The sequence below is a fragment of the Vicia villosa genome, linkage group LG5 (assembly GCF_029867415.1).
Source record: "Vicia villosa cultivar HV-30 ecotype Madison, WI linkage group LG5, Vvil1.0, whole genome shotgun sequence".
NCBI lineage: Eukaryota > Viridiplantae > Streptophyta > Magnoliopsida > Fabales > Fabaceae > Vicia > Vicia villosa.
Window position 1 is genome coordinate 32,072,591 of NC_081184.1, and position 25,697 is coordinate 32,098,287.

Sequence of the window (25,697 nt, forward strand, 5' to 3'; positions counted from 1 at the left end):
ACAACCAAGAGTCAAAATTTTCCTAGCTTGCCAAATACTACGCCAAACAAAGCTAGGATTATTACCTAAATTAGCATCAAAGAAGGACATTCTAGGAAAATACCTCGCTTTGTAACATCTTGCCACTAATGAATGAGGTTTTGACAAAAAATGCCAACCCCTTTTTGCCACCATAGCCATGTTGAAAGCCTGAAGATCCCGAAATCCAAGCCCCCCGTCATTCTTCGGCCCCGTCAATTTATCCCATGATATCCACCTAATACCTTTATTATTTTGTCCTCCTCCCCACCAAAAGGAATTAAGCATTTTTTCGATATCATCCACAATCCCATCCGGTAGGATAAAAAGGCTCATAACATACGACAGTATGGATTGGATCACCGATTTTATCATAACCTCCTTTCCTGCTCTGGATAAAGGTCTACTTCGCCAGGAGTTAATCTTCCTCCAGATCCTATCCTTCACGTAGCCAAAAATCGCCTTCTTTCCCCGCCCTATAAGGGAAGGAAGACCCAAGTAAGTACCAGTACCTACCACATGCCTCACTTCCATAATGTTTGCCAGATCTTCTTGGGCTGCTCTACTGAGATTCCTACTAAAAACCACCTCTAACTTCGCCAAATTTATCTCTTGGCCAATAGTGTCCTGTTTTGGCCTTAAATAACTTATCAAAATACTCTTTAGCAACACCACACAAACCCTCATGACTTTTAATCTCTTGGCCCCCCTCATCATGAAGCATATGTATCTTCTGAAAATTCCTGCGCACCGTAGCGGAACGATGGAAAAACTTTGTAGTAAGATTACCATCACACAGCCAGTGCACCTTTGCTCTTTGATGCTAATATATATCATCCCTAATCAACACTTTATTATAATCATTATGAGTAGCCATATACTTCGCAATATTAGCCGGGTTCGAACTACTGCAGAGAGCTTCAAGTGTCACCCTTAAACTATCCCTTTCTGCGTTATGGTGTTTGATACGACCCCGATTCCAGCGATCTACAGTTGAAGCACAACTAGCAATCCGATCTGTAACATTATGACTACCTTCAGGCAACCATCCATCACTAATCACTTCCTCCACCCCGGCTTCTTTCAGCCACCAGTTCTCAAATTTGAAGCCTTTCTTCGTCTGTTTATGAATCAGCGGATCACAGCATAGTAAAATAGGACGCAAATTATGTAACTTAGAATTAGGAAACAATTGGAGCCAATCAGAGTTTGCAAGAGATCTATCATGTCTTTCTTCAATCATGTGAGCAGTCCCTCTACTCTTAACCCACGTGAACGGATGACCTTCCAGCGGGATATTAGTAAGGTTGCAGTCTCCGACAATTTGTTGAAAACCAGCACACAACCACTCAGGGTGAGGGTGTAAATCTTGTTTGTCATTTTGAGATAATAGATCATTAAAATCACCGATAATGCCCCACAGAATGCTCGACATGTTCCTCAAGTCACGAATCATATCCCACGCTTGCCTTCTCCTACTACGTTCCGGAAAACCATAATAACACGATAGCCTCTGTTGCACCCCTAAATTTGCCCTCTTTATTTGAGCCATAAGTTATCCATGACGTTTATATCGTCATTCAAAAATTGAAGAAAATCAATAAAAAGTTCTGGTGGTTTTAAAGAAGCGCAATGTGAAAAATGGTTTAAACAGTGGAAATACGAGAAAATTCACAAATCTTATTTTGAAGGTGGTATGAGCGGAGTTCCCGCTTTGGCCCCGACTGTTTCGACGATATCTACAACATTCGTGTTCGGATCGGAAGCCAGTTCTTTGAGGAAGGTCGTCAAATTTGCAAATTACTTGAGATTTTGCAGTGAAAAATGGTGCTAAATGTAGGGTTTCGTGCCTCGGAAAATTCATATCTCACAATCCGCTCGTCGGATTTGCTCTAAAATTTAACTGGAGCTCCGTGCCATCATTACCAAGATTTCATATGTTCGGACCGAAGGCCAATTATGCACTGAAAACTCCCAGCATTTTGAGGAACGTCGTAGTCTTTCGGTAAAAAGTGCATTTTCGGGTATGTCGCGCCAAGTTTGAAAATTCATAACTTCTTCGATTTTTATCGTATGAAGTCCATTTCGGCGGAATTTTCTCAGAAATTTCGTTAGCTTCGATTCTTCGTCACACATGCTTGTTCAGATTTTGGGCCGATGATGGAGTTTTATCAGGTTCTTTGAGCGGTGCGCACAAAATTCTGCACAGTCGCGCCTGATGAATCGACGTTTCTCGTCATTCAAACGCGCGTAATTTCTTCATCGCTTATCGAATTGAGACGATTATCGCGGCGAAGAGTCACGAATTTGGTCATCTTCATAATGGCATTGGTTTCGTTCCGTAATTCAGAGCCGAACCGAGTTTCCTCGAAAACGAGTCAAAAAAGAGATAATTAAGGGCGTTTTGGACGTTTCACCATTCACACTATATAAGCTATTTTCCTTCACATTCTCTCATATCTTCAATTCACCCAAAAAAATCCAAAACACTTTCTCTCAATTCTCTCTCAATTTCTTTGAATCAAAACTACAAAAACTCACAAAAACTTCATCAATCATCATCAATTCAAGATCAAATCTTAAGAACAAATGAAGATAAAAGCAAGCATCAAGAACCGTTCCTCCGATTGAAGTGTCACACACCTCTCTCTTCTCTCCCTAGGATCTCACGCCACTCTCCCTCCCTAGATCTCTCGGATTCACGTTCGTGTCGTGTTCGCGTCGTGTTCATGTTCATCTGATCTTGATCTCTTCGTTTGATCCGATAAATTCACTATAAATCTTGTTAGATCATTGAATTTGTTGCTTGATCCGAATTAATATAATAATTGATGATGATGTTTGATTGTCGATGGATGATTTTTGATCATTGATGATAATAATCGCTTGTTGTTTGAATGATTCATGTTGATCTTGCTTAATTGATTCAAATGTGAAACTTAAATGTGGTGTGTGTTAATAATTGTTGATGTTGCTCTTGAATTTAAAATTGGCACATAACATGTTTGTTAAAATGAGTGTGAGAGTTGATTTTTTACTATAATTGATGAAACATTGAGTGGCATTGTCGTAGTGACTAATTGATGATACTACTTCATGGTTTAGTGGGAATTTTATGAGTTTTAGTGGCAATTCAAGTGATATAATAGTGCAGGAAGTTTATGGTGTTTTTGTCGATGTTTTGGCACTTTAAAACGCATAGAAATCATGGTTGCATAAACATATAAATGCTGAATTTTTTGGTGATGTTTTAGTGTTGATTTGTTGACTTTTAAGTGCTATTTCATTGATTTAATATTGCTGGAAAATTAGTTCATGTCATGTTTAGGTGAATTGTGCAATGGTGGAATTGATTTTGTTGGTGAAAATGCTTGGCAATGCTTGATGTTGATTTGTTAATGATTCTATTTGTTGAGATGTTGCATAAAAAAGTGTGGGTTGATGCTTAAGTTCTACACTTGTTTTGATGTATGTTGAGAGTGTGATAGAAATTTTGTTTTGGTTGAAACTTGTTTGGCACTTCAATGTTATATTGATGTTTGATTTACCACGTAAAAATGTTTCTAAATTTGGTTTGATTTTTGATTACACTTGTGTTGCTATTACCACTTTAAAACCATGTTCCATGTCCAAATTTCACTTACAAGTATATGCTATCTTTTACCAACTTATATGAAACTTTGTATTGAGTTTGGTAATGATTTTAAGGCTTTTTTGGGGACTGGTTTTTCATCAATAAAGTGCAGCAAGTTTGATACTCTAATTGCTACTTGAAACCATGTTTTCATGTCATATTTCTACTTGTAAACATGTGCTATCTTTGTGCTATTGTGGTGAGACTTTCTCTTAAGTTTATGTGTTTTAGGAGCATTAATGGGACTGTTTTAGCATCACAATTATGCAGAATTTTCACTTGTTCTCTTTACACTACACTTCCATCTTCACAACTCATGAAATTTGACATTTAATTGTTTTCTTTTGATATAGAACTTGTTGATTTTGGTTGTGGCTTATTTCTAAGTGTTGAATTGATGTTTCCTTGTGCTACTAGTTGTTATTGAGGTGCTGCACTTTTCTGTTTTGCCTATTCGTCGTGTTTGGCTCGGTTTTGCTATTTTTCCATAACGCGCGTGGTGTGTCGGCTTTACTTCAAAATGTCATAACTCTTGAACCGTGTTGAATTTTTGCGAATGTGAATAATGTTTCTTGAGTAGAATAATGCTTCCGGAGCTGATGGTTAGGTTTATTTTCGGTTTCAACCAACTTTTTTTATCGTTTTCGCTACTGCCTGATTTCGGAAATCGTGCTTCCGAGCCGATTTAATAAATTCCGACTCCATATTTGAGTTCTTTGACACGTTTCTAGCTTACCATAAAATTTTGGCTTAATTCTTACGAGTTTAGTTTTCACCGTTTTTACCCGGTTTCGCCGTTTCGGTGTATCGTTGTGCATGTAAATACTTGTTTTGACTTTCGTAGTTTCGGTATACATATTTGATTTGCTTTTGAATATTATCCCATGTTTCTTCTTGTTTGCTTTCGCTACGTTTTCATCCTCTATTCCGTTATCCATTTCCGGTTTAGCTTATCATTCAAATAACGCAATTCCGATTGCGATATGTTGTTATCTCTAACTTGTGTGCTAGTGTGCGAGGATTTTGGACGGTCACCGATCGATGCTTATTATGTGAGTGTTCCGCTTTATTTGCGGAACACGATTTCATTCATTCCCTTTGTGTTCTCATTCTGGAGACACATCTCTATTACTTTATATCTGCTTGTTTGGTTTGCTTGTTCCTCTTGCAGGTGTATTGTGATTATGCTCAACGCGCATGTCGACCTTTGTGTGCTTTCATGGTTAATCGGTGTGCTGACTATTTGCTTTTGCTTTGCTAGCTCGCTCGCGGGATCCTTAGTTTCTTTCTCTCGTCGCTACAATTTACGGATCATCATTCGTTTGGTATTGATGCCGTTTCATTTTATTTTTCTTGCACTTTATCGCTTTCTCGCATCATCCTTTAACATGAGAAGTAGGACCTAGACGTGCATCTGGCCAAGCCCTCGAAAGAGGCTCTGTTTTTGTTGGTGTGTTTACATTTGTGCTTTGCGGCAGGGAGTCATGGTGTAATAAGTCCTATATGGCACTCCGTTAAGTCCTCATGGAAGGCATGCGGAAAGGGTTAGCAATCAACCCTCGCCCAGTCTCATCGAGTCCGTTCGGTATGCGCACGCTACGCGTCGCTTGCTTCTGAACCAGCACAAGATCTTGTTATCGAGTATGTCAGGAAAAGGGTTCATGCAGCCGGACCCCCGCCTTTCCTATAGCTCGCGTCGCTTGACGTTGATGCTCGGTGTACGCACGCACCATTTTCCTTTCCGATCCGTGACGGCTTGGTTGCTGAGAGGGACCCGCTCCTCTTGTCTATGGCCCGATCATTTTCGCGAGGTCTAATGCTTGGTTGACTCGGGTGATTCGCTCCCCTTGGCTATGGCGGGACCGCTTTTCTATCATTCGGCCAGTGCCATTGGTTTGTTTGCTTTATGAGCGAAACTCGTTTGTGTGATATAATTGTTTGCTTTTGCTTTTCCCCGTAGGTTGCTAGCTTAGTTTAGACTTGTATCCTTTGTATGATAACATTAGGTAGCAAGCTTTCCCCCTTAGTTTAGGTTTTCCTCGTACATTCTTTAAAACACAAACCATACTCTTTGATGTTTCTTTTCTTAAGAGCTTGTTATTTCCGCTCCATTCCCAAGCATAAGTCTCCCAAGGTCGAGCAGCGGAGTGTGAATGTAACTCGTTCACCTAAAAAACACAAAACAAACAGAAACTAGTTAGCCGAGCTACGGTAGCTCTGATTCTGCAAAACAGATACGTAGGCAGCGGGGTAGGGTCCGTGCGAGCATAATCATTTATTTTCCCTACATCCTGCATTCATTTTAGTCCAGATTAGCGTAGATGTTACACACCCATAGATTTAGACACAGGCGTGGATACCATCGAGTACGATGGGCGCGAGGGGTGCTAGCACCTTCCCCTCACGTAACCGACTCCCTTACCTTTTTTCTCTGGTCACGAGACCGTTGTTTTGTTTTGTTGTTTGCTGGCATTCCCTTCTTTTTCAGGATAAATATGTTAGTGGCGACTCTGTTAATTTTCGCGGTAGCGACAGCCTCCAATCCCTTTTCACTTCATCTTGTATGAGAATATTGATAAAGTTTCTGGAAAAGTTTAACACACTGCATTTACTACTGCTCTTCCACAGAACAGCTACTCCCCCACTTCTACCAACCACGTCTATAGCCAAACAAGCATCGAATCTTAATGACACAGGAATACATTCCATCTTCCGAGAATTTGCTAACGTTTCAGACAAAAACAAAACATCAGGTTGGAACCTATGAGCCAACGATCGAAGATTAGGAATCGCTCTCGGGTGGCTCAGACCCCGGCAATTCCAACTAAGGATCTTCATTGGTCCTGGCAGTCCTGGCTGCCAGGACTTTCCGATAAAAAATGATTTTGCTCCTCCATATTAGCATTATTCTTCACGATATCACCATCTCTTCTTCTTTTTTTCTCCACTTGTTCCTCCTTAGAAGTACTATCATTATTGGTACCACAGTCAGTCAGGGCTTTATCAAGGGACATGAGTGGATACTGAAGGATAGAAAAACACTTAGAAAGGGGGGGATTGAATAAGTGTGACTTTAAATCTTGGACGATAAAAATAAATTGCACAATTATTTTTATCCTGGTTCGCTGTTAACGAAGCTACTCCAGTCCACCCCCGCAGAGATGATTTACCTCAACTGAGGATTTAATCCACTAATCGCACGGATTACAATGGTTTTCCACTTAGTCCGCAACTAAGTCTTCCAGAGTCTTCTGATCACACACTGATCACTCCAGGAACAACTGCTTAGTTCACTCCTAAGACTTTTCTAGAGTCTACTGATCAACACGATCACTCTAGGCTTAGTTCACTCCTAAGACTTCCTCTAGAGTATTCTGATCAACCTGATCACTCTAGTTACAAACTGCTCAGCCAACTGCCAAGACTTCCTAGAGTATACTGATCACACGATCACTCTAGTTCCTTACAACTTAATGTAATTCTAAGAGTTTACAAATGCTTCTTAAAAGCGATAATCACAACTGTGATATTTCTCTTAACGTTTAAGCTTAATCTCACTAAAATATTACAACAGCAATGTAGTGAGCTTTGATGAAGATGAAGATTCTGAGTTTTGATTTGTACAGCGTTTCAGCAAGTTAATTTGAATTGTCTTTGTTCAGGATCGTTAACCTTGCTTCTCATCAGAACTTCATATTTATAGGCGTTGAGAAGATGACCGTTGAATGCATTTAATGCTTTGCGTGTTCCGTACAGCATTGCATTTAATGTTATACGCTTTTGTCAACTACCTCGAGCCTTGTTCACGCTGTGTCTACTGACGTAGCCTTTAGTAGCTTTAACGTTCCTTTTGTCAGTCAGCGTAGTCTGCCACGTGTACTTCCTTCTGATCTGATGTTTGTGAATACGACGTTTGAATATCATCAGAGTCAAACAGCTTGGTGCATAGCATCTTCTGATCTTCTGACCTTGAAGTGCTTCTGAGCGTGATACCATCTTCTGATCTTCAGTGCTTCTGATCTCATGTTCTTCTGATGCTTCCATAGACCCATGTTCTGATTCTGCTTCGACCATCTTCTGATGTCTTGCCAGACCATGTTCTGATGTTGCATGCTGAACCATTTGAGACACATCTTCTGAGCGCTGAATTATGCGTACTCTTTATATATTTCCTGAAAGGGAAATTGCATTGGATTAGAGTACCATATTATCTTAAGCAAAATTCATATTATTGTTATCATCAAAACTAAGATAATTGATAAGAACAAATCTTGTTCTAACAATCTCCCCCTTTTTGATGATGACAAAAACATATATAAATGATATGAATTTGCGATCAGAAAGAGTAGACGGCAAAAGACAAATTACACAGCTATAGCATAAGCATATGAATATGTCTCCCCCTGAGATTAACAATCTCCCCCTGAGATAAATAATCTCCCCCTGAAATAAATACTCGAAGAACTTTAATAAAAGACTTCCCTAATTATTTCGGTAGAGACGATCATATAAGCTTCTGCCTTCAGAGAATTCATAGCTTCTGACTTCTGCTTCCATAGGACAGCTTCAGAACTTGAATTTCTTTAGATCCTTAGAACACTCACAGCTTCTGATTCCTGCTTCCATCGTGGACAGCTTCAGAACTTGAATTTCTTTGATCTTCAGAACATTCACAGCTTCTGACTTCTGCTTCCATTCAGGACAGCTTCAGAACTTGAATTTCTTTGATCTTCAGAACATTCACAGCTTCTGATTTCTGCTTCCATTCAGGACAGCTTCAGAACTTGAGTTTTCTGGATCTTTTAGAACATTCACATCTTCTGATTTCTGCTTCCCTCGGATAGCTTCAGAACTTTGAATGTCTACCAACATCACTTCATGCTAGATTTGTATCAGAACATTGTTGAATGTACCAGAGCATCATCAGAGCATCTCTACATCCTGAAATGTTACAGAACAAAAACTAAACGACAAAAGTCAGCATGAACGAGTTAGAACATAAAATGTATGTTTGAACACATTATATGTATCAGAGCCATATAGGTTGATATAATGTATCAGAGCAAATAATGTATCAGAGCCATAACATTATATGTATCAGAGCAAATAGAATTTTGTCAGAACAGGATAGACAATGATGTTCAAATTCTATTATCAGTGCTTCTGATTCACTCTTCTTTCTTGCTTCTGATCTCTGAAGCTTGACAGCACTCAGCTTGCTTCAGTATCCAAGAGCTTATTCCTTTTACAGAATAACGCTTCTTATGGTTTTGCTTCTAGTGTTTGCTTCTGAAGATTCACTTCACTTCTCTGTACCTGCAAAACACTTAAACCATATAGAACTTACAGTTCTTGTTAGTGAATGTGTGGGAGCCTTTACCCAGCAACTGATAGATTTAATCAAATCATTTATCATTTATCTTCTCCCCCTTTTTTGTCATAACATCAAAAAGAATATTCAAAAAGATTCAGATGTATAAAACAAAAGAAAACATTTACTGGAATGTAAAACACAAAGAAACTTTTCATTGATAAGCAAAAGAGGATTACAAGAAGATGTGCAACAAAGAAAAATAAAACTACTAAGACCAAATCCTAGGACCCTAGCTAAGACCACGTCTGTGCCAGCATGCCATGAAGGAGTGAAACGCCTCATTGACTGCTTCTAGGGCTTTCAGGCGAGGGATCAGGGAGACTTGGTCCTGCAGCAAATCTTCCACCACCTTTACCAGAGACAACATCCTCAGCGGGTGAAGATGAAGAGATGTCTTCAGAAGAGATTAAGGGAGAGGAAGGATTAGAGGAAGCTGAGTCTAGAAGGTCGAAAGATGAGGAAGAAGATGGAGATGATGGAGGGCTTTCACCAGGAGGATGAAACACACGTCTAGAATAGTTTCCAGACAACATTGCTTCGAATGGATTCACCTTGAGAGGATCATAGGTGATTTTGATCTTTTTGGGTTTGGAAGGTGATGTTTCAACAGCTTTTCGTTTATTGTTTTTATCATTTTCATTATTTCCTGGGCTTGATGAAGAGTTCATGATGGGTTTGCAGAAAAATGAACAGGTAGGGTTTGATATGGAAGAGAGAGAGAGACAAACTTTATGAGGAATGCAAGGAGATAGAAAACCATAAACCATTTTGAAGAGTATTTAAAAGGAAATAAAATGAAACGAATGATGACCAGCATTTAATGTTACGTGACATGAGGAGAGATAATAAAGACAAATGAGGTGACTAGCACAGTTACCTATGGTCGGCGTCCCTTCAACTGCACGCGCGCTTATCCATGAATAGTAACGACAGGTTTACCATCCCGAGATAAAACGTAACAGCTGTTTTGCTTTAAAAGAGGTTCTGAATCAACTTAGACAATGAAACGTTAGTAATAACCGAATCATAATTTCTAAAAGAATTCAATCAGAACTTCTGATTAAAAAAATGTTCCATATTCATTTCAGAAGATACTCATACATGAGAACTTCTCATCTTCTCATTCTGGGCATAAATCCATACTGATGTTCTTCAGAATGAACTTAAACCTATCTTCAGCCAGGGGTTTTGTAAAGATATCAGCCCATTGATGGTCTGTATCAACAAAGTTTAAAGATATAACACCCTTCTGAACATAGTCCCTTATGAAATGATGTTTTATCTCAATATGTTTAGCTTTTGAATGAAGAATAGGATTCTTAGATAAACATATAGCAGAAGTATTATCACAGAATATAGGAATGTTACTCTCAAATATCTGATAATCTTCTAACTGACTCTTCATCCAGAGCATCTGTGTACTACAACCAGCAGCTGCGACATATTCTGCTTCTGTGGTTGATAGAGCAATGGTTGCTTGCTTCTTGCTGTACCAGGAGATTAAGTGACTTCCAAGAAATTGGCAACTTCCTGAAGTACTTTTTCTTTCGATTCTGTCTCCAGCATAATCAGCATCGCAGAATCCTACTAAGTTGTATTCTTTAGATTTTCTGTAAACTAAGCCAACATTAGTAGTACCTTTCAGATACCTTAGAATTCTCTTAACAGCAGTTAAATGAGATTCTCTAGGATCTGATTGGAATCGAGCACACAAACAGACACTGAACAGAATGTCAGGTCTAGAAGCAGTCAAATATAGAAGAGATCCAATCATACCTCTGTATAACTTCTGATCTACCTTCTTACTTACCTCATCCTTACCTAGGATGCATGTTGGATGCATAGGAGTTTTGGCTTCTTTGCAGTCCAGAAGATTAAACTTCTTCAGAAGTTCCTTCACATACTTGGTTTGGTGAACATATGTTCCTTCTGATGTTTGATTTATTTGTATTCCAAGGAAATACTTGAGTTCTCCCATCATGCTCATTTCAAACTCAGCCTGCATAGACTTAGCAAACTCCTTTCCAAGTGTAGCATTAGATGTTCCAAAAATAATATCATCCACATATATTTGACAAATTAAAATATCCTTTTCAAAGGTTTTACAAAAGAGAGTAGTGTCCACTTTTCCTCTAGTGAAACCATTATCCAGAAGGAAAGAACTTAAGCGTTCATACCAAGCTCTGGGAGCTTGCTTCAATCCATATAATGATTTCTTTAGTTTAAACACATGATTCGGAGACATAGAGTCTTCAAAACCAGGAGGTTGATGGACATAAACTTCTTCATCTATATAACCATTTAAGAAGGCACTCTTAACATCCATTTGATAGAGAGTGATGTTATGTTGAGTGGCAAAAGAAATTAATAAACGAATAGATTCTAACCTGGCCACTGGTGCAAAGGTTTCTGTATAATCAATCCCTTCTTGCTGACTATAACCCTGAGCCACCAGTCTGGCTTTGTTCCTTACCACTTCACCTTTCTCACTGAGCTTGTTTCTGAAGACCCATTTTGTACCAATTATATTGAATCCATCTGGTCTAGGAACAAGATCCCAAACATCATTCCTTGTAAACTGATTCAGTTCTTCTTGCATAGCAATTATCCAGTCTGGATCTTCTAGAGCATGATCAACAGAAGTTGGCTCGATCAAAGATACAAGACCTAATTGACAGTCTGCATTGTTCTTAAGGAATGCTCTTGTTCTGATTGGATCATCCTTCTTTCCAAGAATGACATCTTCTGAATGACCAGAGATGAGTCTGGATGATCTTCTGACAGATGGTTCTTCAGATATGCTTAGATCCTCCAGAGAAGCTGATACTTGATCTTCAGATTCCTTGCTTCTGAGAAGCTCTGCTTCTGATGCGTTGCTTCTTGGCTCAACAACTTCTGATATGTCAATATCATAACCTGCAAAATTATCAACCTGCTTTGGTTTTTCAGAACCAAGCTTATCATCAAACCTGATATTGATTGATTCTTCCACAACCAATGTTTCAGTATTGTATACTCTGTAGCCTTTTGAGCGTTCAGAATATCCAAGAAGGAAACATTTTTGTGCTTTGGAGTCAAACTTACCAAGATGATCTTTAGTGTTCAGAATAAAGCATACACATCCAAAAGGATGGAAATATGAAATGTTGGGCTTTCTATTCTTCCACAATTCATAGGGAGTCTTATTTAGAATAGGTCTGATAGAGATTCTATTCTGAATATAGCATGCAGTGTTTATTGCTTCTGCCCAGAAATGCTTAGCCATATTGGTTTCATTGATCATGGTTCTGGCCATTTCTTGCAGAGTCCTATTCTTTCGTTCTACAACCCCATTTTGCTGTGGAGTTCTAGGACAAGAGAAATCATGGGCAATACCATTTTCTTTGAAGAACTCTTCAAAGGATCTGTTCTCAAATTCACCACCATGATCACTTCTGACCTTTATGATTTTACACTCTTTTTCAGATTGAATCTGAATGCAGAAATCAAAGAACACTGAATGAGTCTCATCCTTGTGTTTTAAGAATTTTACCCATGTCCAGCGGCTATAATCATCTACGATGACTAATCCATATTTCTTTCCTCTGACAGATGCTGTTTTGACTGGTCCAAACAGATCAATGTGCAAGAGTTCTAATGGCCTTGAGGTAGAAACAACATTCTTAGACTTGAATGCAGGTTTGGAGAACTTGCCCTTCTGACATGCTTCACAAAGAGCATCTGATTGGAATTTCAGATTAGGGAGTCCTCTGACAAGATTCAGTTTGTTAATCTGAGAGATCTTTCTCAAACTAGCATGACCTAATCTCCTGTGCCAGACCCACTGCTCGTCAGAAACAGACATAAGACAAGTCACCTTCTGACTCATAAGATCTTGCAGATCTGTCTTATAAATGTTGTTCTTCCTTTTGCCTGTAAATAGGATTGAGCCATCCTTCTGATTTACAGCCTTGCAGGACTCTTGATTGAAGATTATATCATAACCATTGTCACTTAATTGACTGATAGATAAGAGGTTATGTGTTAATCCTTCTACAAGAAGTACATTAGAAATGGAAGGAGAGTTACCAGACTTTATAGTTCCAGAGCCAATTATCTTGCCCTTCTGATCTCCTCCGAACTTGACTTCTCCTCCAGACTTAAGCACCAGGTCTTGGAACATAGACCTTCTTCCTGTCATGTGTCGCGAGCATCCAGAATCCAGGTACCATGACATGTTGTGCTTTGTCCTTCTTGCAGCCAAGGATATCTGCAATAGGAATAATCTTATCCTTAGGTACACACATTTTCTTGGGTCCTTTCTTGTTAGATTTTCTCAAGTTCTGATTGAACTTGGGTTTTACATTATAAGCAATAGGAGGAACAGCATGATAATTCTTAATGTGAGTTTCATGATATTTCCTAGGTTGTGTCACATGCTTCTTAGTGTGTGTAATGTGAAAACTTTGAGCATGTGAAGTGTGCCTAATATCATGTGAGTGGCCATACTTGAACTGATCATACAATGGCTTGTATGTAATTTTCATTTCATCAACAGGTTCAAGTTTGTATGGGGTTTCACCCTCAAAACCAATGCCTACTCTTTTGTTTCCAGACACAGCATATATCATAGAAGCTAGCTGACTTCTGCCAATACTTCTAGATAAGAACTTCCTGAAACTTAAATCATATTCTTTCAGAATATGGTTTAGACTAGGAGTGGATTTTTCTGAATCAGAAGGAGATCCAACATCATTGGATAATTTTAAAAGTTTTTCTTTTAATTCAGAATTCTCCAACTCAAGCTTCTTTGTTTCAAATTCAAATTGCTTTTTCAGTTTTTTGTATTTGAGACTAATTTGAGACTTGAGTTCCAGAAGTTCAGTTAGACCGGAAACTAACTCATCTCTAGTAAGTTCAGAAAATACCTCTTCAGAATCTGATTCTGATGTAGATTATGATCCATCATCTTCTGTCGCCATCAGCGCACAGTTAGCCTGCTCATCTTCTGAATCATCTTCTGACTCGTCCCAGGTTGCCATAAGACCTTTCTTCTTATGAAACTTTTTCTTGGGACTTTCCTTCTGAAGATTTGGACATTCATTTTTGTAGTGTCCAGGCTCATTGCATTCATAGCACATGACCTTCTTCTTGTCAAATCTTCTTTCATCAGAAGATTCTCCACGTTCAAATTTCCTTGAACTTCTGAAGCCTCTGAACTTCCTTTGCTTGGTTTTCCAGAGTTGATTTAGCCTTCTGGAAATCATGGACAGTTCATCTTCTTCTTCAGATTCTGATTCTTCAGGATCTTCTTCTTTGGCCTGAAAAGCGTTAGTGCATTTCTTGATATTTGATTTTAATGCAATAGACTTACCTTTCTTTTGAGGCTCATTTGCGTCCAGCTCTATTTCATGACTTCTCAAGGCGCTGATAAGCTCTTCCAGAGAAACTTCATTCAGATTCTTTGCAATCTTGAATGCAGTCACCATAGGACCCCATCTTCTGGGTAAGCTTCTGATGATCTTCTTTACATGATCCGCCTTGGTGTATCCCTTGTCAAGAACTCTCAATCCAGCAGTAAGAGTTTGAAATCTTGAAAACATCTTTTCAATGTCTTCATCATCCTCCATCTTGAAGGCTTCATACTTCTGGATTAAGGCTAGAGCTTTAGTCTCCTTGACTTGAGCATTTCCCTCATGAGTCATTTTCAAGGACTCATATATGTCATAGGCCGTTTCCCTGTTAGATATCTTCTCATACTCAGCATGAGAGATAGCATTCAGCAAAACAGTTCTGCATTTATGATGATTCCTGAAAAGCTTCTTTTGATCATCATTCATTTCTTGCCTTGACAGCTTCACGCCACTGGCATTTACTGGATGTTTGTAACCATCCATCAGAAGATCCCATAGATCACCATCTAGACCCAGAAAGTAACTTTCCAGTTTATCTTTCCAGTATTCAAAGTTTTCACCATCAAATACCGGCGGTCTAGTATAACCATTGTTACCGTTGTATTGCTCAGCAGAGCCAGATGTAGATGTAGTCTTTTCACTTTCATCAACCATCTTTCAAATGAAGCGTTTTTCTCTTCCTGAATCTTTTCTAAACACGGTTAAGTGCTTGCACCTTAGAACCGGCGCTCTGATACCAATTGAAGGATAGAAAAACACTTAGAAAGGGGGGGATTGAATAAGTGTGACTTTAAATCTTGGACGATAAAAATAAATTGCACAATTATTTTTATCCTGGTTCGCTGTTAACGAAGCTACTCCAGTCCACCCCCGCAGAGATGATTTACCTCAACTGAGGATTTAATCCACTAATCGCACGGATTACAATGGTTTTCCACTTAGTCCGCAACTAAGTCTTCCAGAGTCTTCTGATCACACACTGATCACTCCAGGAACAACTGCTTAGTTCACTCCTAAGACTTTTCTAGAGTCTACTGATCAACACGATCACTCTAGGCTTAGTTCACTCCTAAGACTTCCTCTAGAGTATTCTGATCAACCTGATCACTCTAGTTACAAACTGCTCAGCCAACTGCCAAGACTTCCTAGAGTATACTGATCACACGATCACTCTAGTTCCTTACAACTTAATGTAATTCTAAGAGTTTACAAATGCTTCTTAAAAGCGATAATCACAACTGTGATATTTCTCTTAACGTTTAAGCTTAATCTCACTAAAATATTACAACAGCAATGTAGTGAGCTTTGATGAAGATGAAGATTCTGAGTTTTGATTTGTACAGCGTTTCAGCAAGTTAATTTGAATTGTCTTTGTTCAGGATCGTTAACCTTGCTTCTCATCAGAACTTCATATTTATAGGCGTTGAGAAGATGACCGTTGAATGCATTTAATGCTTTGCGTGTTCCGTACAGCATTGCATTTAATGTTATACGCTTTTGTCAACTACCTCGAGCCTTGTTCACGCTGTGTCTACTGACGTAGCCTTTAGTAGCTTTAACGTTCCTTTTGTCAGTCAGCGTAGTCTGCCACGTGTACTTCCTTCCGATCTGATGTTTGTGAATACGACGTTTGAATATCATCAGAGTCAAACAGCTTGGTGCATAGCATCTTCTGATCTTCTGACCTTGAAGTGCTTCTGAGCGTGATACCATCTTCTGATCTTCAGTGCTTCTGATCTCATGTTCTTCTGATGCTTCCATAGACCCATGTTCTGATTCTGCTTCGACCATCTTCTGATGTCTTGCCAGACCATGTTCTGATGTTGCATGCTGAACCATTTGAGACACATCTTCTGAGCGCTGAATTATGCGTACTCTTTATATATTTCCTGAACGGGAAATTGCATTGGATTAGAGTACCATATTATCTTAAGCAAAATTCATATTATTGTTATCATCAAAACTAAGATAATTGATAAGAACAAATCTTGTTCTAACAGATACTAGAGGTGTTTCCACCTTTAGATTAGTATGTTTGTAGTTCTTGCCGTTTTCGGGCTTCGGCCCTCATTGTTATTAAAAAAACTCAATGGAAAAAAGTTAACTTTGTAACCTTACAAAACATAGTTTAAATCGTCTACGAGACATTTGTACAATGAATATTAATATTATTTTAATTAGTTAAAAAGATTTTTTTCCCCCAAAAATAGTTTGGAAATAAATTCTTTAACATGTTAATTTAGCATTTTATTTTGAATTAATATATACTCCAGCCATTCCATTTAAAGTATCGCTTATAAAAAGTTCATATTTACTCGTGGTTTTCAAAGTTCAATTTAACATTAATCATTATTTTATCAGCAATACTTTTATTAAATAAATGAAATAATAAATATATATTAATCGTATTATTGAAAATAGATAACTAATTTTAACAGAAAATAGTTTTTTTTATAATTTTTCTTAATATTCTAAAATGAACTTAAAACAAAGGATATGAAGGAACAAAGAATCGTCAATAAATTTCTCATCAAAAGAAAGACAATGTACCGTACAATAAATATATATTTAAAGGTAAAATTGAATTTAATAATGTAAGGACAACATTTTTCTACCAAATACTCTAAATTATAAACTTTATATTTACTCATATTAAATAATTGTTAAAACTTAATGAAAAAGTAGTTCACAAATAACGTGTTGAGTGGGTTGGCAACACGTCTCTTATTCAAAAATAATATTTGATAGACAACCCAATTCATATAAAACAAATATTTCCATCATCCTCATCTCGAGGAATAGATTCATAGAGTCTAAATCATAGGATAACGTAAACCACCTACTACAGTTTATAGATTCTATTTAAAGTGGATTGCAAAAAATAAAATAAACTTATAAGTATAACAAAAAAAGACAAATAATATGAAATAAAATGATCTGGATCATGTGGTGGGAAATCAAGAAAAAAGAAAATATGATGTAAATTCAAAAAATAAGAATTTATATACAATGACCTAAGATCGTAATATAAGTTGAGAGGTGTGAGATATTGGATCGAACTCTAGTATTGTCGAAGGGTAGCTTCTTGGTTCGACAGTTCGACAGAGTTAAGCATGAAGTCGAAGGATTGTTCACATGCTGGTGTCGAAGTGTGCATGATGTAGTCGAAGATGGGTCTAGCATGCAGATGTCGAAGATGCTAGGGTTGTTAGCATGTTAAATTAGGTTTTAGTGTTTAAACCCTAATTTGTTAAGTTAGCTTGTTTATTAAGTTGGCTTGTGTAATGGGCCTTGCTGAAAAAGCCCATTAGTTAGTATGTTAGGTTTTATTATAAATAGCATACTAGTCTCTCATCATTGCTAAGCTGCAAATCCTAATTTAGGGTGAGAGAGGTTATTTGTTATTCTTGTAAACTTGTAATCTTGTTTTAAGAGAAAGTGAAAGAATAGCAGTTATAACCAATTATTGTGTTCCTCTTCTTCCTTGTCCTTTATTCTTCCTTGTTTTATACTTTGTTCTTGGCATTGAATTCACATCAAATTGGTGCGGTGAGCGTGGAGAAGATGCCTTCAACAAAGTATGAGATTGAAAAGTTCACCAGAGTGAATGATTTCGGTCTGTGGCGCTTGAAGATGAAAGCTCTACTGGTTCAGCAGGGTTGTTTGGAAGCGTTGAAGGGAGAGGCAGCCATGAATGCAGAATTGACGGCAGCGGAGAAGACGAAGATGATCGAGAAAGCACACAGCGCAATTTTGTTGAGCCTTGGTGATAAGGTTCTCCGGCAGGTATCAAAGGAGACGACGGCATCAGGGTTATGGGTGAAACTTGAAAGTTTGTATATGACCAAATCGCTGGTAAATCGACTCTACCTGAAGCAAGCTTTGTATTCATTCAAGATGATTGAAGACAAAGTATTGGCTGAGCAGTTGGATATGTTCAACAAGCTGATTCTTGATCTTGAAAATATTGATGTGAAGATCGATGGTGAAGATCAAGCGCTGTTACTATTGTGTTCTTTGCCTCGATCACATGCTCACTTCAAAGAAACTCTCTTGTATGGAAGGGAGTCCCTGACGTTTGAAGAAGTTCAATCAGCCTTGTACTCTAAAGACTTGAATGAACGAAAGGAGCATAAACCTTCGACTGTTGGCGAAGGTTTGGCCGTTAAAGGAAAACTCTTACGAAAGGATGGTAAGTTCGACAAGAAGAAAGGCAAAAGCCAGTCGAAGACTTACAGTGGCGAAGCATCTGGCATTCGATGCTACCATTGTAAGAAGGAGGGTCACACAAGAAAGGTGTGCCCTGAACGCTTGAAATATCATGGAGGTAAGGATAATGGCAACGCTGCCATTGTTCAAGATGATTTCGAATCATCTGATGTTCTTGTGGTTTCAAGCAGTGACTCTAAGAAGGAGTGGATTATGGATTCAGGTTGCACCTGGCACATGACTCCAAACAAAGACTTGTTCGAGGAATTATGTGATCAAGATGGTGGATCAGTATTGCTGGGAAACAACAAGGCTTGCAAGATTGCAGGTGTTGGATCTGTGAGATTCAAGCTCCATGATGAGTCAATAAGGTTGTTGACTGAAGTCAGGTATGTTCCTGATTTGAAGAGAAATCTGCTTTCTCTTGGTGAATTCGACAAGAAAGGATATGTTTTCCAAGGAGAGAAAAGTATCCTAAGAGTCTTGAAGGGTTCGAAGGAAGTCTTGAGAGGCGTGAAGAAACAAGGCTTGTATACCCTTGAGGCTGAAGTTGTAAGTGGTTCGACAAATGTTGTATCCACGAAACCTTTGTCGAAGACAGAAATCTGGCACATGAGATTGGGCCATGTCAGTGAAAGGGGTCTGGTCGAGTTAGGGAAACAAAATCTGCTTGGTGGAGACAAAGTCGAAAAGCTGAAGTTTTGTGAACCCTGTGTACTTGGAAAATCTTGCAGAGTGAAGTTCAACAAAGGCAAACAAAGAACACATGGATCCCTTGATTACATCCATGCTGATCTTTGGGGGCCTGCAAGGTGTCCATCACATTCAGGAGCAAGGTATTTTCTATCCATAGTAGATGATTATTCCAGAAAATTATGGGTATTCATCCAGAAGACTAAGGATGAAACTTTTGAGAATTTCAAAAGTTGGAAGACTCTGGTTGAAAATCAGACTGGCAGAAAGGTCAAGAGGTTGAGAACCGACAATGGCCTTGAATTTTGCAATGAGGCATTCGACAGTTTTTGTGCTGCCTCTGGTATTGCAAGGCATAGAACTACTGCAGGTACTCCATAGCAAAATGGTTTGGCTGAAAGGTTTAATCGAACTATTTTGGAGAGAGTCAGATGCATGTTGACTAGTGCGGGGTTAACAAAGGTGTTCTGGGCTGAGGCTGTTTCGACAGCAACATATCTGATAAACAGATGTCCTTCGACAGCGTTAGATATGAAGACACCTGAAGAAGTTTGGTCGGGACATCCACCAGATCTCGACAAACTGAGAGTATTTGGCTGCGTAGCCTATGCTCACATTAGGCAAGACAAGGTCGAACCTAGAGCTCTGAAATGCATGTTCATGGGATACCCTGAAGGAGTCAAAGCTTATAGGCTATGGTGCCTAGAGCCAGGTCACAGGAGGTGTATCACCAGTCGAGATGTAGTTTTCAATGAAGCTGAAATGGCTTTTAAGAAAACTGATGATGTTGGTCGAAGTACAGAAACATCTGACGAAGAGCTGGAACAGGTAGAGATTCCTGTTGAGGTGGAGCATGTTGATGCTGAATTGCATATCCCAGATGAAGTCGAAGAAGAAGCAGAAGATGCTGAAGTTGAGGAAACTGACGATGACTACCTATTGTCGAGAGATAGGTCGAGAAGAGTCATCAAGCCACCTCAGAGACTTGGATATGCAGATCTTATAGCTTATGCCTTAATCTCTGTGTCGCACCCCAATTTTTGACCTACAAATTTCATTCATATGATCATGTTGCGTTCGTATTTCGTTTGCATTCATATCATCACATCGTTGCATATCGGTTAAAGTCAACAAAAAATAGCTTTTAATAGTTTAGATTAAATTTAATTTTTATTTTTAGTTTAGGTTTAATTTAGATTATTTTTTAGCTTTTATACTATTTTTATTTTTTAGTCTAGATTTAAATTAGGTTAATTTTTTAGTTTAAATTTATTTTAGATTAATTGTTATTTCATTTTTTTTAACATCTTATTATTATTATTATTATTATAGTATTATTTTATTGTCATTTATGTCCAAGAAAAAGAAGTAGACAAATGGTGCTTTCATGGTTGAATAGAGAATCTCTCCAAAAAATAGAAAAAATCGGTTCACACAATTCTGTCCAAGCTGCTCCACCTATTTGCTACACAACAGTCCAAAGTGCTGCAAAACTTGCACCAAAATGAATCAAACATAACCTGCATCACAAAAGCAACAAGAACAGAGCATATATTAGTTCAAATTTGATCCCAAATTCCCCCCAAAAATTCAACTCATTCACCTATAAGAAGGCTACTCGGCACAAGCAAAAAAGGGGGGGGGAAAGAAGAAAAAAAAGAGAAACTTTGTCGGAAAACCGAATCACTCCCCCACCTCCATACACTCTTTAAAACCTAACCTCCCTTATAACAAAGGGACCTTGACTCAGCAACACAAAAAATGCCAACGATCATCCTTGAAACTTCTGCTTGATACAACCTTGTTCATACCTCACCCTCACTGAGCCACAAATCCGCATCTGTATAGCTTTGCACCTACACCTTCACACACGAACAACAAGAACCTCAACCCTCAGCCTCTCATCACACCATAACTTTGTTTCAAAAACAGAACCATACTTCATACACCATCACCACCAACAACCTTACCTCGCAAACTCAACCTCACTCAACTCAAAAAACCTTCATTGAAACCACACCACTGAATCCTAAAATAAAACTCCCTAACCTCTGTTGAAACATCACACGAAAACAGCGGAGGAATCACAATAACAACCCTAAAACCCTCATCAACAACTAACCATCACAACAACCACAAGAAAATCTCGCCTCTGATTCTCCCAATGTTCTAGCAACTCCGTCGAAACACAAGGCAATTAGGAGGAATGTCGTACCTGTCTCAGCCTTGCGGAAAATTATAGCCCCTACCGGTATTTCTTCGATCTCATGATGATATAACTTGTATGTATGTATGATTTTCGTGTTTTTGTATGTTATTCTTACATTATGCTGTAAATTGATCCCTCTTTTGATTGTTGCCGATTTGCTGTTTAAATCTTGTTGTTGTTTGCTGAACCGATTTCTGAGAGAGATTTTATCGAGAGTGAGAGCCGAGAGCTTGAGAGAAAGTACGCAATCGAGAGAGAGAGAGAGAGAGAGGTGAGGCCAGAGGTTTGTGTTTTGTTGTCGTTTCAATAGCGAAGGAGAGAAAAACCGAGTGAGTGAGAGAGATGGGAGGCAGCTTCTTGTTTTTTTGTTAGATGTTAGGGTTTTGTTGGGCTAAGGCATTTAGAGCCCACCGAATTTCTGCCTGTACTGCTAGATATACACCCCCTACGTTTTGTTGTTTTTGTGAGCCCATTGGACATGTTTGTTTATAACTTTTTTGTCTTATTTATTTCATACATTCAAAAAGCCCAATGTTTACATTTTAGATCTTGTATTTATGGTTTTATTTAATTGTTTTAGTTTTATTTTAATTATTGTTTAACTGTTGCTTTATTGTTATAAACAAAAATACAAAAACATGTTTTTTTTAGGTTAGATTTTATTTCTTATATTCAAAACACCAAAAAATATTATATGAATCTCGATCTAAAAAATAAATAAACCTTGGTCCAACGCCAAGTCGTTACAAATAAGTTCTCGATCCAACGTCGAGTTTCTTTTTTTACAAAAATCTTTAAACGGTACCGAAAGATCGAGTGACAAGAAGTGCACACCTCTTGAATACCTTGATCTTTTGAATCAAAACAACATTAATAAAATCAAAGTGATCAAGTGACAAGAAGTGCACACCTCTTGAATACCTTGATCCTTTGAATCAAAACACATTAATAAAATCAAAGTGATCAAGTGACAAGAAGTGCACACCTCTTGAATACCTTGATCCTTTGAATCAAAACACATTAATAAAATCAAAGTGATCAAGTGACAAGAAGTGCACACCTCTTGAATACATTGATCCTTTGAATCAAAACACATTAAAAAAATCAAAGTGATCAAGTGACAAGAAGTGCACACCTCTTGAATACCTTGATCCTTTGAATCAAGACACATTAATAAAATCAAAGTGATCAAGTGACAAGAAGTGCACAGCTCTTGAATACCTTGATCCTTTGAATCAAAACATATTAATTAACAAGGACAACAAGTGATAATGGGGCTCGCTCCTGATAAATACCTTGGGTAAAGACGCGCTAGGTGAACACCTATGCTCAATCCTTTGCTAAACGTCCGTAAACAAAACAATCTCAATTTCATTCAACCTTTTTGCCTCATGGCCTTTTCATTTTAAAACTCTTTTCATAAACGAGACACTTATTCAATTTTAAATGCGAACATACTTCCACATGTGAAGATCGAATATCTTCCACTCGAATGCGATGATGGCCAAAATCTTGTTTTATCTTGATTTAGTCATCCATTCTTGTAGTGATCTCATATCCATGTGCGCGTAGTATTTCCATTTGAAAGCGATCGAGTACCTCTCGCTAAAATCAACCAACAAAACATTCGTGGTTCTTAGCCCGAACTACGATTGCTCTGACTTTCCCATTGCACTAGGGAATACGTAGGCACAAGATACAAACGTCTTGGCGAGCATAATAATAAAAAAATCTTTTCTTTTTCTTCATAATAATAAAAAACCTTAAAAATTCTTTCTTTTACCTTTTCTCGATCAATAAGCAAAAGAACGCAAACAAAAACACTAACACTCAAACACTAAACTAACTAAATGGGTCCCATCGAGTACGATGGAAGTGAGGGGTGCTAATACCTTCCCCTTGCTTAACTGACTCCCGAACCTAAAATTTGGTTGCGATGACCATCTTATCCGTTTTCTTTTTATCCGTGGGTTTTATCGATATTTTCCCTTTCCTTTTGGAATAAATAAAGTTCGGTGGCGACTCTGTTGTACTTCGAATGCGCGAAAGAGCGTCGAGTCACATTTTTACCGCGACACTCTGCAAGTGAGGTTCTAGACGAAGAACCTAGAGACTATAAGGAAGTTATGAGGAGTCGAAATAAGACTGAATGGCTGAAGGCCATGGATGATGAGATGAAATCTCTTCATGATAATCATACTTGGGAACTGATCAAGAAACCTGTTGGGGCAAGGTTAGTCAGCTGTAAATGGATTTTCAAAGTTAAGGAAGGAATTGAAGGAGTGACGTCGAAAAGATACAAGGCAAGGTTAGTTGCAAGGGGTTTCACTCAGAAAGAAGGTGTCGACTTCAATGATGTGTTTTCTCCTGTTGTGAAGCATAGGTCCATTCGAATGTTGCTTGCCATGGTGGCACAGTTCGATCTTGAACTGGAACAAATGGATGTGAAGACTGCGTTCTTGTATGGTGATTTAGATGAAACGATCCTGATGAGGCAACCTGAAGGGTATGTCGAAAAAGGGAAGGAAGATTATGTGTGCAAGTTAAAGAGATATTTGTATGGGCTGAAACAATCTCCTCGACAGTGGAATAGGAGATTCGACAAGTTCATGGAACGCATAAGTTTCATTAGAAGTCAGTTCGACCACTGCGTTTACTTCAGATTTCGACCTGGTAATTCATTTGTTATTTTGTTGCTTTATGTGGATGATATTCTCATAGCAAGCAACAATGTTGAAGATGTGACGAGGGTGAAGGCTGAACTCAATAAGGAGTTCGATATGAAGGATCTGGGAGCTGCTTCCAGGATTCTTGGAATTGACATTCGAAGAGATAGAAAGAAGTCAAAGTTATGCCTATCTCAAGAGGCATATCTACGGAAGATTCTTGAAAAGTTTGGTATGTCAAATTCGAAGCCAGTTGTGACTCCAACAAACCCTCAATTCAAGCTGAGTATTGATCAGTGTCCCAGTACTGATGTCGAAAGAGCCTATATGAATAGCATCCCATATGATAATATAGTCGGTTCTTTGATGTATGCTATGGTCTGTACTAGACCCGACATAGCATACGCAGTAAGTCTTGTAAGTAGGTACATGGCGAATCCTGGAAAGGCTCACTGGCAAGCATTGAAGTGGATTTTAAGGTACATAAATGGATCTCTGAACAGAGTTCTAATTTATGGTGGAGCCTTGGGTGAAGATAGTAAAGCAGTAATAGAAGGATATGTCGACTCTGATTATGCAGGTTGTATGGATTCCAGAAAATCTATTTCTGGATATGTTTTCACTATGTTTGGCACTGCAATTAGTTGGAAAGCAACACTTCAGAAGGTTGTTGCTCTATCAACCACTGAAGCGGAGTATATTGCCCTAACTGAAGCTGTGAAAGAAGCATTGTGGCTTGAAGGTTTTGCAAAGGAGCTAAAACTTCAAGGTCGAGGTATCACTGTTAAATGTGATAGTCAAAGTGCAATACACCTGTCGAAGAATTCAGCCTATCATGAGCGAACTAAGCACATTGATGTGAGGCTGCATTTCGTCAGAGGAGTAATCGAGCGTGGAGAAGTCCAAGTGCTGAAGGTTTCGACTGAAGACAATGCTGCTGATATGATCACCAAGACATTGCCGAGTTGCAAGTTTTTCCACTATATGCAGTTGATAAAGCTGCATGAAGAAAGCTAGTTTGTTCCTTGACGTTGTAGAGTTAGGTCCAAGGTGGAGATTTGTGAGATATTGGATCGAACTCTAGTATTGTCGAAGGGTAGCTTCTTGGTTCGACAGTTCGACAGAGTTAAGCATGAAGTCGAAGGATTGTTCACATGCTGGTGTCGAAGTGTGCATGCTGTAGTCGAAGATGGGTCTAGCATGCAGATGTCGAAGATGCTAGGGTTGTTAGCATGTTAAATTAGGTTTTAGTGTTTAAACCCTAATTTGTTAAGTTAGCTTGTTTATTAAGTTGGCTTGTGTAATGGGCCTTGCTGAAAATGCCCATTAGTTAGTATGTTAGGTTTTATTATAAATAGCATACTAGTCTCTCATCATTGCTAAGCTGCAAATCCTAATTTAGGGTGAGAGAGGTTATTTGTTATTCTTGTAAACTTGTAATCTTGTTTTAAGAGAAAGTGAAAGAATAGCAGTTATAACCAATTATTGTGTTCCTCTTCTT

At 38.4% G+C, this 25,697-nt stretch overlaps 1 protein-coding gene across 1 annotated transcript; it reads right to left on the minus strand.

Annotated features, from left to right (window-relative positions):
• Positions 1-841: 841 nt before the first annotated feature.
• LOC131604464 (uncharacterized) lies at positions 842-1,570 on the minus strand. Its single transcript, XM_058876900.1, has one exon. It carries the CDS (start codon positions 1,568-1,570, stop codon positions 842-844), a length of 729 nt encoding a protein of 242 aa, XP_058732883.1.
• Between the last annotated feature and the right edge of the window lie 24,127 nt (positions 1,571-25,697).